Source organism: Penicillium macrosclerotiorum (assembly GCF_028827735.1).
Source record: "Penicillium macrosclerotiorum strain IBT 26536 chromosome Unknown utg000003l_segment0_segment0, whole genome shotgun sequence".
Taxonomy (NCBI): domain Eukaryota; kingdom Fungi; phylum Ascomycota; class Eurotiomycetes; order Eurotiales; family Aspergillaceae; genus Penicillium; species Penicillium macrosclerotiorum.
In genome coordinates, this window is record NW_026643083.1 from 6319436 (window position 1) to 6332712 (window position 13277).

The 13277-nt window shown below is 49.6% G+C and overlaps 5 protein-coding genes across 5 annotated transcripts; 2 read left to right on the plus strand and 3 right to left on the minus strand.

Moving 5' to 3' along the window:
- Positions 1-499: 499 nt before the first annotated feature.
- On the plus strand, positions 500-787 carry N7462_005184 (uncharacterized protein; the record flags this gene model as incomplete). Its single annotated transcript, XM_057076909.1, has 2 exons — positions 500-589; positions 677-787. The coding sequence occupies 2 exons, from the start codon at positions 500-502 to the stop codon at positions 785-787; spliced, it is 201 nt and encodes a 66-aa protein (XP_056936414.1).
- A 316-nt stretch (positions 788-1103) lies between these two features.
- Positions 1104-2223, minus strand: N7462_005185 (proteasome inhibitor PI31 family protein; the record flags this gene model as incomplete). The annotated part of the gene is made up of 2 exons (XM_057076910.1): positions 1104-1993; positions 2049-2223. The coding sequence occupies 2 exons, from the start codon at positions 2221-2223 to the stop codon at positions 1104-1106; spliced, it is 1065 nt and encodes a 354-aa protein (XP_056936415.1).
- Positions 2224-2581: 358 nt separating this feature from the next.
- On the minus strand, positions 2582-4281 carry N7462_005186 (acyl-CoA dehydrogenase family protein; the record flags this gene model as incomplete). Its single annotated transcript, XM_057076911.1, has 3 exons — positions 2582-2918; positions 2982-3350; positions 3446-4281. 3 exons carry the CDS (start codon positions 4279-4281, stop codon positions 2582-2584), a joined length of 1542 nt encoding a protein of 513 aa, XP_056936416.1.
- A 2497-nt stretch (positions 4282-6778) lies between these two features.
- N7462_005187 (carbon-nitrogen hydrolase family protein) lies at positions 6779-7892 on the plus strand (the record flags this gene model as incomplete). The annotated part of the gene is made up of 3 exons (XM_057076912.1): positions 6779-6948; positions 7011-7450; positions 7501-7892. 3 exons carry the CDS (start codon positions 6779-6781, stop codon positions 7890-7892), a joined length of 1002 nt encoding a protein of 333 aa, XP_056936417.1.
- Positions 7893-8591: 699 nt separating this feature from the next.
- N7462_005188 (phosphatidate phosphatase App1 family protein) lies at positions 8592-11805 on the minus strand (the record flags this gene model as incomplete). The annotated part of the gene is made up of 3 exons (XM_057076913.1): positions 8592-10548; positions 10590-11581; positions 11791-11805. 3 exons carry the CDS (start codon positions 11803-11805, stop codon positions 8592-8594), a joined length of 2964 nt encoding a protein of 987 aa, XP_056936418.1.
- Positions 11806-13277: the final 1472 nt, after the last annotated feature.

The window sequence follows — 13277 nt, forward strand, 5'->3', positions numbered from 1 at the left end:
TCGGTCTTTTTCATCAACAATGTATTCAAAAATGAACAACATGATTCGTCAAATTTCCCCGTGCTTTCTGGCCGATTCGGGAGCTTCCTTTCTGGCCCGTGCTTGCAAAGCAGAAATGCGGGGTTAAGTCAGTGATGATTGACTCAGGCGGCGCAGTATAAACTCGCATCTATTCTTCTCCTGTCAAGATTCTTCGTCTTGAATGCTCTCGTACCACTCATACTATGCCTCTTTATGATATTGAACATGTTTGCTCTCTGAGCTTCGCCGAACAAGAGCATCTAGCCATCGCGTTGACGAATCTACATGCGATCCGGTTCAATACACCTCGATGCTTTGTGAATGTCCGATTTACCGATGTCAGTAATCAAGTGGTTTTCCGGGGGGGAAGCTACGCAGATATAATCGCATCATCATTCGAACGCGCGTCGGAGACAACCGAACCAATGAGATTTACATCGACCACTGCAAAGCAGTAGTCTCTGAATGGGAACGGACAATGGGCGCAAGTGCTGAAAGAAGTCTTCGCACGGTTTGGGTTATGGGGGCATTGACAACGGCATTGGAGGCTGGCATTGCCCGACCAAAGGTATGTGTGCCTACTTCTCTCGAGTGGCAGTTTCTGCCGCATCGTATATTCTATTTCGCATGATCCAGCTTCTGATTACAATTCCAGACGGGAGAAGAGCAGGAATGGCTGATTACCAACCGATCCACATTCGAAGAGTTGGCTAAGCAAGGTGACGAAGACTTCATCGACTTACTTGAAGAGCTGGATGCACAATAGCGCGAGGCCTGCCTCTTTGTCTCATTAGAAAGCCAGAGAATCCAGTACTGGTCATCGAAGAATCCTACAGATAGATCTACGCACTAGATTCGACTCGAGAAAGAGTCTAAGCTCCTATTTAGCAGATAGAAATACACGGCCCGGTAGGCAAGGATGAACAGCTGCATCGGGGATATCAAATGATATACACAAGGGGAACAACATGAACGTAAAAGTGTTCCGACGGAGGAAATAACGAAGTCGTAGGCATCATAATTCGTTTCAATTTAAAACATCTTTCAGCTTCAAGCTAGCTTTGAAAGCCCATGTCATGCATTTAGATAATACCGCCGCCGAAGCCCCCTCCAAATCCACCAAGACCGCCGCTACCGGGTCCGTGACCACGACCAAACGGAGGGGCCCCGGGCCCAGGAGGATCATAGCGTGCCCCTGGAGGTGCCCGTGGGTCATACCCCCCGCTGCTGCCACTACCCCCAAAGAGAGGATCATCAAACGTCGGATGCATACCGCCGCCAGATCCAACGCCGGGGCCCATCGAACCGCGAAGAGGATCATTAGGGCCAAGTCCTGCAGGATAGAGGTCTCGATCTCCAATAGTATACGGGTTACGACCTCCGGGGAAACCTGGGGCCTGACCACGCGGGGGTCGATTAATTTCAAACTCGTCTTCGAATCCTGGTGGAGCAAAGTCTCCAGGTGGGTTAGGCTGGCGCGGCGCAGCAGCTAAGGGGTCGTCAAACGGGTATGGCCGGGCAGGTTGGGGGAGCGAGTCATCACGGAGAGGATCACGAAGAGGGTCGTGGGGTCGTGATTCCTGCAGTGGCTCTCGGGAAACGGGCGCCTGAGTAGGATCCTCAAAATCTTCTCTGGATAATCTTGGAGCAATATTCTGAAGAATATTGGTATCAAACAATCCAACCAAGCTTTCCAGCTTTTCTTGGTCTATGTAGACATCTTGCAGTGAGCCTACAAGGTTTTCTGTATTTGCAAGTGGGAGGGCAGATTCGGAAATGTAATCGTTAACGGAAAGCTCAAACGAGCTTGTACGGTCATCATCGACGGCCAGCGCGAAGACCACAGCTTTGTTGCCGAGCCTGCTCACTTTGAGAAAATATTGCGAAGTGGTTTGTGTATGGGTATATCGAAAGGCGAAAGTTGTGTTAGCATTCCACTCGATGGGGAGGGCGGGGTTTTCTGTGGGCGATTCTGATATACAATGAGCCATCACGAATCTTTGAGAAAATGGTGGGAAATGACAAACCGATCTTGTGATCCTCCCCGAGCCCAACCAGTTTGAAACCCGCCACAGCCATGCGCGCATGGCAGATCAGCGCAACAGCCTCAAAAGGTGTTTTGAGACTCGGCGGGCCATCGCGAAGAGCATGCGCCGCGAGGCCCAGGAGGTGGTTTGGTCCTAGTGTATTCATACTAGTCATGATGATAGAATCTGTTGAAAGTATTGGCAATTTTTCTGTAAAGAACACTGATTGAAAGAGAGGTGTAGAGTGTTTTGTTCATAAGATCAAGATGAGGCAGCAGGCGATGATGTACGCCGTAGCTGCTCAGTAAGCTTGGCTAAGCCTATTTAGGTTAGACTAAGTCGGCGGCTCCGCAAGCTAGCCCGATTCAAGTGAATGACATGTGCAAGTGCCCAAATCGAGGCGCAGCAAACGGTTGCTTGTCACAAAAAAAGTACTCCGCGCCTTAAATGAAGGGAGATGATGATCGATAATGTAGCGTACATACACTGGCTAAATAATTCATGAACTAGAAAAATATTCTACATGGGGAACGCTACAGCATTGCCTTGGGGAACTTCTTCATCGCCTGGCGCACGCCCAGATCGGCCAGAATCTCCTCGGTCCCGCCTAGGATAGCGTCGAATTTGTAGGTGCGATGGAACATCTCAATGACCTTGCCCATACCTGTCTGAGTAAGGCCCCGTCCACCAAAGATGTTAGTTGAGTGGTCTGCGATCTCCTGCGCAGCGCGCGTGGCGTGCGACTTGAGGAGACCGATCGGACCTCCCAGGTGCAGAGATTGTTGGGCGTACGACATGTTGCACATCTGATAGGCGATAGACTCCAGCCAGGCTTGGTTGGACTCTGTCAAAGAGATCATACGGGCGAGCCTAGAGTTAAGACTTCGTCAGCATCACTGGGTTTGGATCATAGGAGGCTGGGGAAGGACTCACTTCTGACGGATCGCTGGTTGTTCGACCAGCGACTTGCCAAAGACGATGCGCTGGTTGCACCATTTCAGACATTCCTCAACGATTGTCATCGACATACGAACCACTGCGGCGGTCATCATAAATCGCTCGTGGTTGAAGTTGCTCATGATCACAATGAATCCCTTGTGCTCCTCGCCAAGCAAGTTCTGGACCGGGACCTTGACGTTCTCGAACTGCACAAATGCGGTCGCAGCGGCTGTAGAGTAGGATGTCTTGATCTGCTTGGTCTCAACACCCTCGCCGCGTGGAATCAGGAGTACGGAGAAGCCCTTTTCAGTTCGACATCCGGTGACAAAATAGTCGGCGAACATGCCGTTGGTAATCCATTTCCTAAGCAACGTTAGCATCAAAGCGCAAACGATCAACCAAGTACGAGAAAGGGTGGTCGTTGGCCGGAGAGAAGGAATATATAATAGGATACGTACTTGGTACCGTTGACGATGTAGTATTTCCCATCGGGGGTTTTCTCGGCGGTGGTCTTGAGGCCCGCCACATCGGAGCCCGCGAAGGCCTCGGTGATGGCCAGACACATCTTCTTCTGGCCCGACAGAACCTCGGCGTTGAGGCGCTCCTTGAGCGCGGGATCCCGCAACCACTGCTGGACCGCCGTGAGGGAGATAGCCATACCGGCCATGTTCCCATCCTGGAAGCCACGCGCATTCGCCCGCACCAACTCTTGTGTGACAATCAGGTCGTGCAAATAATCGAATTCCTTCCCGTCCACCACACCCCCGAGCAACGAGCGACCGTGCAGGTGCTTTCCGGGACCTAATCGCATCGCCAGAATGTTCGTCTCTGCCATGCGATCGATCAACTCCTGGCTGATATATGTGCCGTCTCTCTCCTTCTCCTGTGCCTCTGGTGTCACATATCGGTCTGTGAACTCGCGGATGGCCTTCTGCAACCGACGGTGGCTGTCTTTGTAGTAGGGGCTCTTGAACTGCGGGCGCAGCCACATAGGCTCGGCGTAGGGGACAGGGCTCACGGCGCCTGGTTTGGGCTCGATGACTTCAGGTTTCTCGCCTTCGATGGTGCCGATACACAGCTGGTCGCGATATTTCTCGAGGACCTCTTGCCGGTGCAGGTTGTAGAATTCCGCGGTGGCATCCTGGCCAGCAACTTGGGCGAGCACGACGCTGCCACCGGGGTGGGCGTCCACGAAGTCAGTCAGGTCATAGACGCGGTGGTCGATGATACACCAGAGGGAGTCATCGGTGTTGTGCTTGGCCACCTCCGCACGAGTAAGGGTTTGAGCAGACATGGTGTATGGGATGTGAGGGTGTGGGGAGAGTAGGAGAGGGGAGATCCGTGGGCCACCCTCAAGTACGAGCCATCATACCATCCATGTAGAGGATAGTACCCCGGATTTCGCAACTCGCCAATCATGGCGCGTTTGATTTCCAACCGAGGGCCGAGGACAGGTGAGGTAATCCGTGCAATTCTGAAATGTGGACAGGGTGCCATCGCGGCCAGAGGACTTGCCGAGGCTTATTGATCGCTGTGCTTCGGGGCGCTTGACATGGCTGGCGAATGACACGCCTTGCAATGGTCATTTCATGCAAGCTTGTGACCCACTTGCCCTTTTTATCGCTGCTCAAACGAAAATGATGATCGCCACACCAACAACAATGGAAATACACCGTATTATCTGATTTGGACCGATGGTTTTAAGGCGAAAGAGCCAGTTTAGGATTGATAACCAGAGTGCATGAAATGGGTCTCGGAATTCAGCGGATTTTTAGCCTTCCCGTTCCCCCGCTGATCGATTAGTTATAGTGACAGTTATAGAATCAGGTGGATGATACGCACATCTTATATGAACTTGATAGTGTCTGCGAGTGAAATCGCCAGTTGATGTTTCCTCATCAAACTCAAAAAAAAAGCAGGTGATCAAAAGAATAGGATACCATCTGTGCTATGACCCGGGCATAAGCTCAAGGTATTCAAGTTAATTAGAATGTTCTCAAGTGGGCGGGATGTTGCATATTGGTTCATGCTTGGAACACCTCATGCTCATCCCAAGCCAACCATCCAGCATCCTCAATACAGCCAATATATTCGCATTCCATCTCGTTACCCTCGAGGACGGAAGGCTCAACTCACAGCCCGACCGTTCCGTCACTCACTTCTTACCCCGGTCCATAGGCTTCTAGGAAGCGTTTGCGCGGATCCAAATGGCCTCTATTCCGTCGACCGATAAATTCCATATGCTGCAGGCCTTAAAAATAAAGGAACTGCACCTTCTTATTATAGTTTCAGGCCTGCTAGAGTTATCTACGGTTAGCCCGCGACTACCTCATATTCCGTAGCAGCTACAGAGAATCGACTTTTTCTCTAATGGCGGAATGTATAGAGGAATCTGTGAGTCCTCGCGGTATTCGATGGCTTCTCCTTCTCGATAGAATACTATAAAAAGCATATAGGGAAACGGGTATTCCTGCAAATGGGTTCTCTGCAGTATTTTATGCTATTCCTTCTAGATAGCTATGCGTAACTCCGTTAGACCAGATCATAGCAAAATCCTCGGCTCAATAATCGTGGAGGAAGAGCGAATTCTCATCACTGGTTACATACTAAAAAGACCCTAGGGCGTCGACCAGTATGTGTCATAGCCGAAGTGATCTAGAAGAGCTACGACACCGATTCAACATCAATAGAATTACTATCATAGTTGAAGAATATTATTAAGGGTTTTTAATTGATAGAATCAATAGCTCTTTCTGAGACTTGAGCAAGAAATCTTAAGTTCTTCTGATGAATGAGTATCCCGATACCCCCTGTCTTCCTATTGCTACGATGAAACTAGTTTCAGAGACGTTCTAGCTGGTTGTTCCCTTAAAGTAACATGCTTATGGTGATTCGACAATTCGCCGCGGGGTGCGCCCCTGGTGCAAGCGAAGGTGTTATGTGTCAAGATGATGTTCTTATTCCCTCCGTAGAGGTCATGATAGTTAAGCTAAGCTACTGACGTAAGCAAGCTGTGATGGTAACAGCCCCCTCCATTATTCCTTATCCTTTCTGATTAGCTTTTTCTTGGCTTTTGCCGCCTTCAATTCTTTCCATGTTCTCTGCTGTTCTTCTTTCTTCTTTACCTATTGTAGTGGGGAAAGGGGCTACGATAGGTGGCCTCTGATTGAAGGGCACATTTCATAGTACACAGTCATTACAGATATAGCTTCACATCTCCGATAGGCCGAAATATCGCTTCTACACTATTTTCGCTCAATCAGTATCTATTTCCTCTTAAGGAGGCCTCCTTCCATCATGGTGTGTGGTTGTTCGTTGGCTTGTTCGTTGATTCATCTCATCCTGCCTGCATGTTAGGCTAGAGCACCCTAGTTCATAAGCTAGCTTTCCAGAACTAAGTCTTGACAGATATCGCTAGGGATATCATCGTGACCAGCAAGGCTCTCCCACCACCATTAATATACTCAATGAGTCGTTTTAGGTGTGGGGCTCTTAGTTTGTTATCTGCTGGGTCCTCTCAGCACTAATCAGACTTAGGTCGGCATGAACGAGCTAGGAACTCCGTGCAGGCCCCGCACGGCCTCATTATCAATATTCAATCACAGATCCCGACCCTTGGATTCGCAAGATACGGGGTTTGAAAAATGCGGGATTCAAATCCCGCACTCTCAAGATGCAGCCCCATGATAGCCGAGTACTGGTCCTGAGGGGAAGATATAAGATCAGGATTTATTTAATGAACAAAGGGGACCTCATCCTTTATTTCAGACCATATCGAACCTATCCCAGTCATGCCTGCAAGGAATGTGCGTGTTGCCGTTACACAGGCGGAGCCAGCTTGGCTGGACCTTGCGGCTGGCGTCACTAAAACCTGCGATCTGATTGCGCAGGCCGCAAATAACAAGGCGGAGCTGATTGCATTTCCCGAATGTTGGATTCCAGGCTATCCGTGCTGGATTTGGTAGGTCTGGGTCTCAGATTTACTCCTAATTCTTTACTAATAGCCTGCCAATCTTTTAAAAGGAGTCGACATTTAGACGTTGAGCTGAATATAGCTTATGTCAAAAATTCTCTTCGCCTAGAGTCCCCTGAGATGAAGCAAATTCAATTGGCTGCAAAAGCCAATTCCATTGCAGTTTCGCTCGGATTCTCGGAAAATGATAACAATTCGATCTACATCGCGCAGGTGATGATCGGACCCGATGGACAAATCATGTCACATCGTCGTAAGATGAAGCCCACTCACATGGAGCGCACGATATTTGGCGATGCTTCAGGTGAATGCTTTGCAAGTGTGACGGAGCTCCCCTTTGCCCGAGTTGGTGCCCTATCTTGCTGGGAGCATATCCAGCCACTACTGAAGTATCATACAATCTCACAAAGAGAGGATATTCATGTCGCTGCCTGGCCGAGCTTGACTCCTCATTCGGGAGGGTCAGACTTGTGGTCTATGTCCGCTGAGGGTAAATTGCCTCCTGTTAGTAGTAAGGCTAGAAGCTGATTCAATATGAAGGTTGTCGTAGTCTATCGCAGACCTACGCCATTGAGTCGCAAAGCTTCGTCCTTCATTGCACTGCCTTGATAACTGAGGTGGGTGTTGAAAAAATGAAAACCTCAGGTGGAGCGTTGATGTCTACCCCCGGAGGAGGCAGTTCCGCCATCTTCGGGCCTGATGGAAGGAGATTGACGGAGCCGGTGGACAGTACAACCGAAACTATTATATACAGTGATCTTGACCTAGATCATATTGTTGCGACAAAGCTCTTTGCAGATGCCACGGGTCACTATAGTCGTCCGGATCTCATGTGGCTGAATGTGTGTAGACAGGTGAAGAAGATGGTGCGTGAGAATGACAGGATGAGCCAAACTGAAGAGACTCGCGAGCTACAGGTGGGTAGTAACTAAAACTCGGCTTATAAATAATTCAGATTTGGTATACGAGAAGCAATCAAATATTTTACACATTTTCTGGTTGGGTAAAATGGCTAGTTTCCAATGTCCCAAGACAGATCGTCATTAAATTGTAAAAGTTGAGATAATAATGAATATTCCTAATGAATTACTGTTAGTATCGCTCATCTCTTGTATTTCGAAATCGAAATATCCAGGTTGTGTCTAGATTGAAGAGACCATGGATTTCAACCAGAGCTTGCATTGACGCGAAGATGAGGCTTATTGTGCAATACGACAACCGATTCGGGTTGAGCGGCTCGAATGCAGGGAACGCAACATTCTTAATGAATGGGATAGTACGTATTTTGTCTGGTCTATGAGCTACCTGGCATCTTGTAGGAAATTGAGGCTATTTAATGGAATTTTTGATCACTTAAAAAACATAATGATCAGCCCATTGTCCCTCATTCCAGGAACGCCGATCGCTATAGATTGTTATGAAGGACTTATCAAGCCTGCACAACTTGCGAAGAAAATCAAGTCTTCATTAAGGTCTCCGATGTGAGTCAGCAGCATGTCACAGTAGCAACTCTTACGAAAGCCCTTAACGAGAGTGAATCCCGAGTTAATCAAATGCAAAGATAAATGTAAGTGATCTAAGGGCTATGTACAAATATTTAAGACCCAAAGCCAGATATCCCCTGATTGAACCTATAATTTGCGTCCAGCGCTTGTCTGCGTCGGGTTCGATCTTATCTCCTTCATCGCCTCTTCCACTAGCCACAAACACACTGGCTGTACATCACTTCCGATGCGCCAACTTCCCAGTAGAACACCTTTCTGGCCAAGTATTTCGCTTGCGCGTTCCCAGCGTCGCCTCCAGAGTTCTTCCCGTTTGTTTGGAAGGGGAGATGGCGGCAGGTTAGCGTCATTTGTGCCGTAGGTGTTAGTCCGCCTAAGAGACTGGCTGGATGCAGGGCTTCGTAATCCAGGAGAGGGTGCACCAGTGAAATTCAGACGCTCTGTGGCGTAGTTGAGAGCTGCTTGAGCGGCAGCTCCGGCGGCCGCAGGGTATGATTGTTTTGTGGCAGATGCTGGGCGGGGAGTGGTTGCTACGCTAGATGCAGGACTATTGACCGAGGATGCTGTATTCGAACGCCGAGGGGGCGGGGGCGGTGGAGGCTTGGAACGAAACGCCAACCCTCTTTCGTGGCTCTCGTTTGCAAAGGATTCGGTATAGCTGCGAGAAACAGGAGACGGCTCAAGATCAATCAACGAATCGGTCTTCGCCATAGATGTCCGCCGTGGCGGCAAAGGAGGGACCGGCTTGCGACGAATTGAATCTGCCTTCGAAGCTTGCGTATCCACGGCCTCAAGTCCAGCGATACCTGCAGCAGCAGGTATGGTGCGTAGAGAAGATGGTTTCGAAGGTATTGTGGGTGGAACTCGTGGCTTTGTTGCATTAGGAATCTCAGGTGCCACCTCTAATTGATCTTCGTCCCGCAAATCAATCAAATCTCCATTATCAAAGCTCTTCGAATCATTGCCCGGAGGAGGCCGCAGCTCTCGGGGTCGTCGAGGCGGAAGTGCAGGTCTTTTGGCAAAGGAATCAGCATGGTCCAATGGCTGTGGCATGCTTTGACTGCGGGCAGCTGTCGTGTCCAAATGACTATTAGATGGTTCAAAGAATGGCTTGTCATCTGCGGTAGTAACATCACGGATAAAGATTCCTAGAATCCTGCCGGGATTGGCCAGAACGATATCGGTATATACCTCCAGGTCAGCCTCGCCGCTATCGCCAACAAGAATGAATTTGCGTTCAGGAAAGTCTCGCAGGATCTGTTCCAGATTCCCTCGCTTGCGCTCTGCAGTCGGTTCGAAAATTCCCTGCAGCATGCCCGTATATTGCTTTAGGTGAAAGGAGCCAGGAGGTAATCCAACCAGCTTAAAGTATCGTTCCAGCAATGGATACAATTGCCATGGGGCATTAGAGACATAATGTATTTCCACGCCTTGCTTAGCTACTTGGGTGTACCACTCGCTGACTCCGTCGACAGTCAACTCCGATAACTCCCGGACGAAGGTGTTACGGAACATTTCCTTGGCACCGCTGGCAATGGCAGAGTGTTTCACAGTGTCATCAATATCGCTGATCAAACTGATACCAATCGGTTCAATGATCTCGATTGGTTTCGCTGCGGAAAGATCCTCTGATGCAAGTACCCTGATGTGGGTCGGTACAAACGGCATTGCTGCGCGGATATTAAAATGCCCCGATTCGTCTGTCAAGAGGTTGCGTGACTCGCTTTCCTCTTCATTGAAAAAGAAGATCGTCACCGGCATTCCTGCCATGGGGTTTGTTAAAAATGGCCGCAGGCGCTCCATTAAATGCGCGTTGGCCATGGAAATCTCATCTTTGGTCATCGCCACAGCTTGACTTGTACTTGTTCTTGTGCGGTCTCCTTTGGAATTCTTCCAGGCTTGGTCGGCATCTTTCTCTGCGGTTTCGACTAGGGTCTGCATTTGTTTATCCACATATTCATCCTCGCCTTTGTTCGGCACTCGGTCGGCACCATCCTCGGCGGATGCGCCAGATGGGGTCGGAATGCCGCTCAAAGTTCGAGCCAGCTTGACCATGAGGCGGTGCTTCCGGTTCATGGGGCCTCGGCTGGGTGCATAGACCCAGCCGCGCACGTCAATATCAACGACGGCACTCTCAAGGGGGGATCGTCCCAGCTGTCTCCCAGAGGATTACTCTCTTCCGATATTCCGCGGTATTCATCGATAGTCTGCGACCACGAATCACGACGTTCTCGGGTCCGAGTATCGACCTTCTTTCTGGGTATTAATCGCCTCGCATAGCTGGGAAATAACACCATTTCCTCATCGCCCGATCGCGCAATCTCCACGTCGGGGAAGGCACCAGGTGTGTGGTAGTAGTCTTCCTGCGAGTCGGTGCGCTGGCTGGTCCATCGCGACGCATACGCCTGGCCCACCTCATTTGCGGCCCTGAGCCACTCGTAGGCCTTTTTGCGACGGCTTCCCGGTGCACCAGCTCCGTCGCCACTGTTCACACCCCATGGTGATGATTGTGCCATGAGGCCTTTCGCAGCATTTTTCGCCCCGCTGGGGGGTTCTCCTTTGGCCGCTCCTGCACGTCTCGGGATCCAGTGGCTGCTACCGGATAGACCACTTCTCCCGCCCTTCAGCAGCAGGCGTCGCCGGGGGCCAAGGAAATAGGCAGCAAGGCCTCTACCGAACCTGCGATTGCGCGCGGCGAGTCGCGCCTGTCGCTTGAGGATGGCACGGTAGAGTCTCGCTTGTGCTCTGTGCCGAAGGGCGGGGAGAGTCTCGTAGCGGAAATTCCAGACACGATTTTGGGCACGTCGAGTTACAAGAGGACCCACGAGGACACGAAGAAGGGTTGAAAGTTTGTTGGGCTTGGGATCACGACGGAAGAGAGGATGGGATGTGGAGAAAAGGCCAGCTAAGGGTGGGTGCCCGGAGAGGAAAGATCTTGGCCGGAGAAGAGACCAGCGAAAATGCGATTTAGGAGCCAGGATTCCTTGGTTGGGAAAGGAGGCTGGTTGGTGATGGTGGCTCTGTCCGAGGACACGGCTGCCCTGCGGCTCGTGCGAGTAAAGATAGGCTAAATGACCGCGAAAAGAAAAGAAAAGAGTTAGTAGGGATCCAGGAATGGCCTGAGGGAGATTGTGGTAGCCACCTCAAGAAAAGCAAATGCGATAGGGCTAAGCGCTAAGAATATGCATGGAGGCATAAGCCGATGAGGTCGATGGAGCGGAGTGCTGGTCTGGGGGAGGGGGAACACATGAACAGATCTCGGGCATGACGCCAGCCTGTTTTATCCCGCACAACGCGGGATTCAGGCCAAACCACCACAACCTATGACCCCGGGCTGCAGCATTCAGATATCTGATGGGTATTTATTTCCATGCTTTCCTGTCAGTGATGGCTGAAAATTCACTTTGTTTGGTATCTGCTTAGAGCACGCAGAAAATGCCAACTCGGCGTTTACTCTACCACTAGGTAGTATGATTATCAGTACCCTCTCTATCAGTGGCAGGACTGCCCAACAACCCCGGTACCTCGCAGACAAATACTCATAGTTCAATCACTCATGACAAAATATTCACCCTAGTTATAAACTGTGCTTGGATTTCAATTTTGGTGCTGAGATAGTAAAATCCAGTAACGAAGCTCCAATCTTCCTCCTGGATCTTGGTATGAAAAAATGCATTGTCATCTGCATAAGACAGTCATCACGTCATTTCACAATGTTACGCCAATCGTATATGGACTATGTCGATTAGCTGCCGGTCCCAGCCTCCAGGCCTCGTGAACTACTTCGATACCGGTTCTCATGATTTTTGTTCCGTGTTTTCCACTCTCCCACACCACTGGCGAAAGCGATACTGAAGCTGGGGCTCAAAAATCTCTCTAGCACCTACAAATGCGGGCCAAAACAAATGGAGCGGTAAGGATTGGTCTCTGCGCTCAGCTCTTCAATAGCTTCAATGCTTTCCAGAACTGCTCAACCGTACTCTCGCAGATACAGGTTGCTCATGAATCGCACAGTCTGGGAGAAGGATATTGAAAGAGCATTGAGGAAAGCTCTTACTTGATGATAAATTATGGTCGCATTGATTCCATTCCTAGAAACCTCGTATGGGTGGCGCCGTTCTTCAAATAGCCAATCCATGATCTTCTGTCCGACTTAATCGCATACTTGGCTCAAACTTTTGGGAATAAAGCCTTTCTCTGCACTGATACTGTGGCTTTCCACCTTCTTAATTTTTCCAATTGATTTTTTGGGAGAAATAGCAGGCTCTGGGGTATGCCGTAGATGCATTTGTATGAAGACATCGTGAATTCCAGCTTTTCTGTCCACATAGAACCCCCTGCCGTAGGCACCATAGATGAAGAATTTTCATTCTCATCAACAAACATTTTCGTGTTCAAGACGACAAATCAATGCAAATGGCCAAGTCGGCGGTAGTGATTAGAGTGCAATGAATGCTGCCGGCTTTATGGTTCACAGCACTAGTGACCGTGCCCGACCAGGCATCCACGCGGCTTTCCATACACACTCCCCGGCAAAAAAAGTTCGATTTACCTTTGCGATCTCCACATACCTATTATCAGCCAAGGCACATACAAATTTTGAGAATCGTCTTTACTATATTAAAAATTTGCCTAGTCCCACATATTCAAGGTTCCGCTAAGGCTGCCACGCCAGGGTGCCAGGAAAACCCAATCAGCATAGGAATTGGATCTATCACAATATTGCAGAAAGGGACTCTCATACTCCAAAAAGGCTGAATTTTGACTATGAATTTCAAAAGGTATGAGAGGCTTCGAAAATGATCATATTTAACA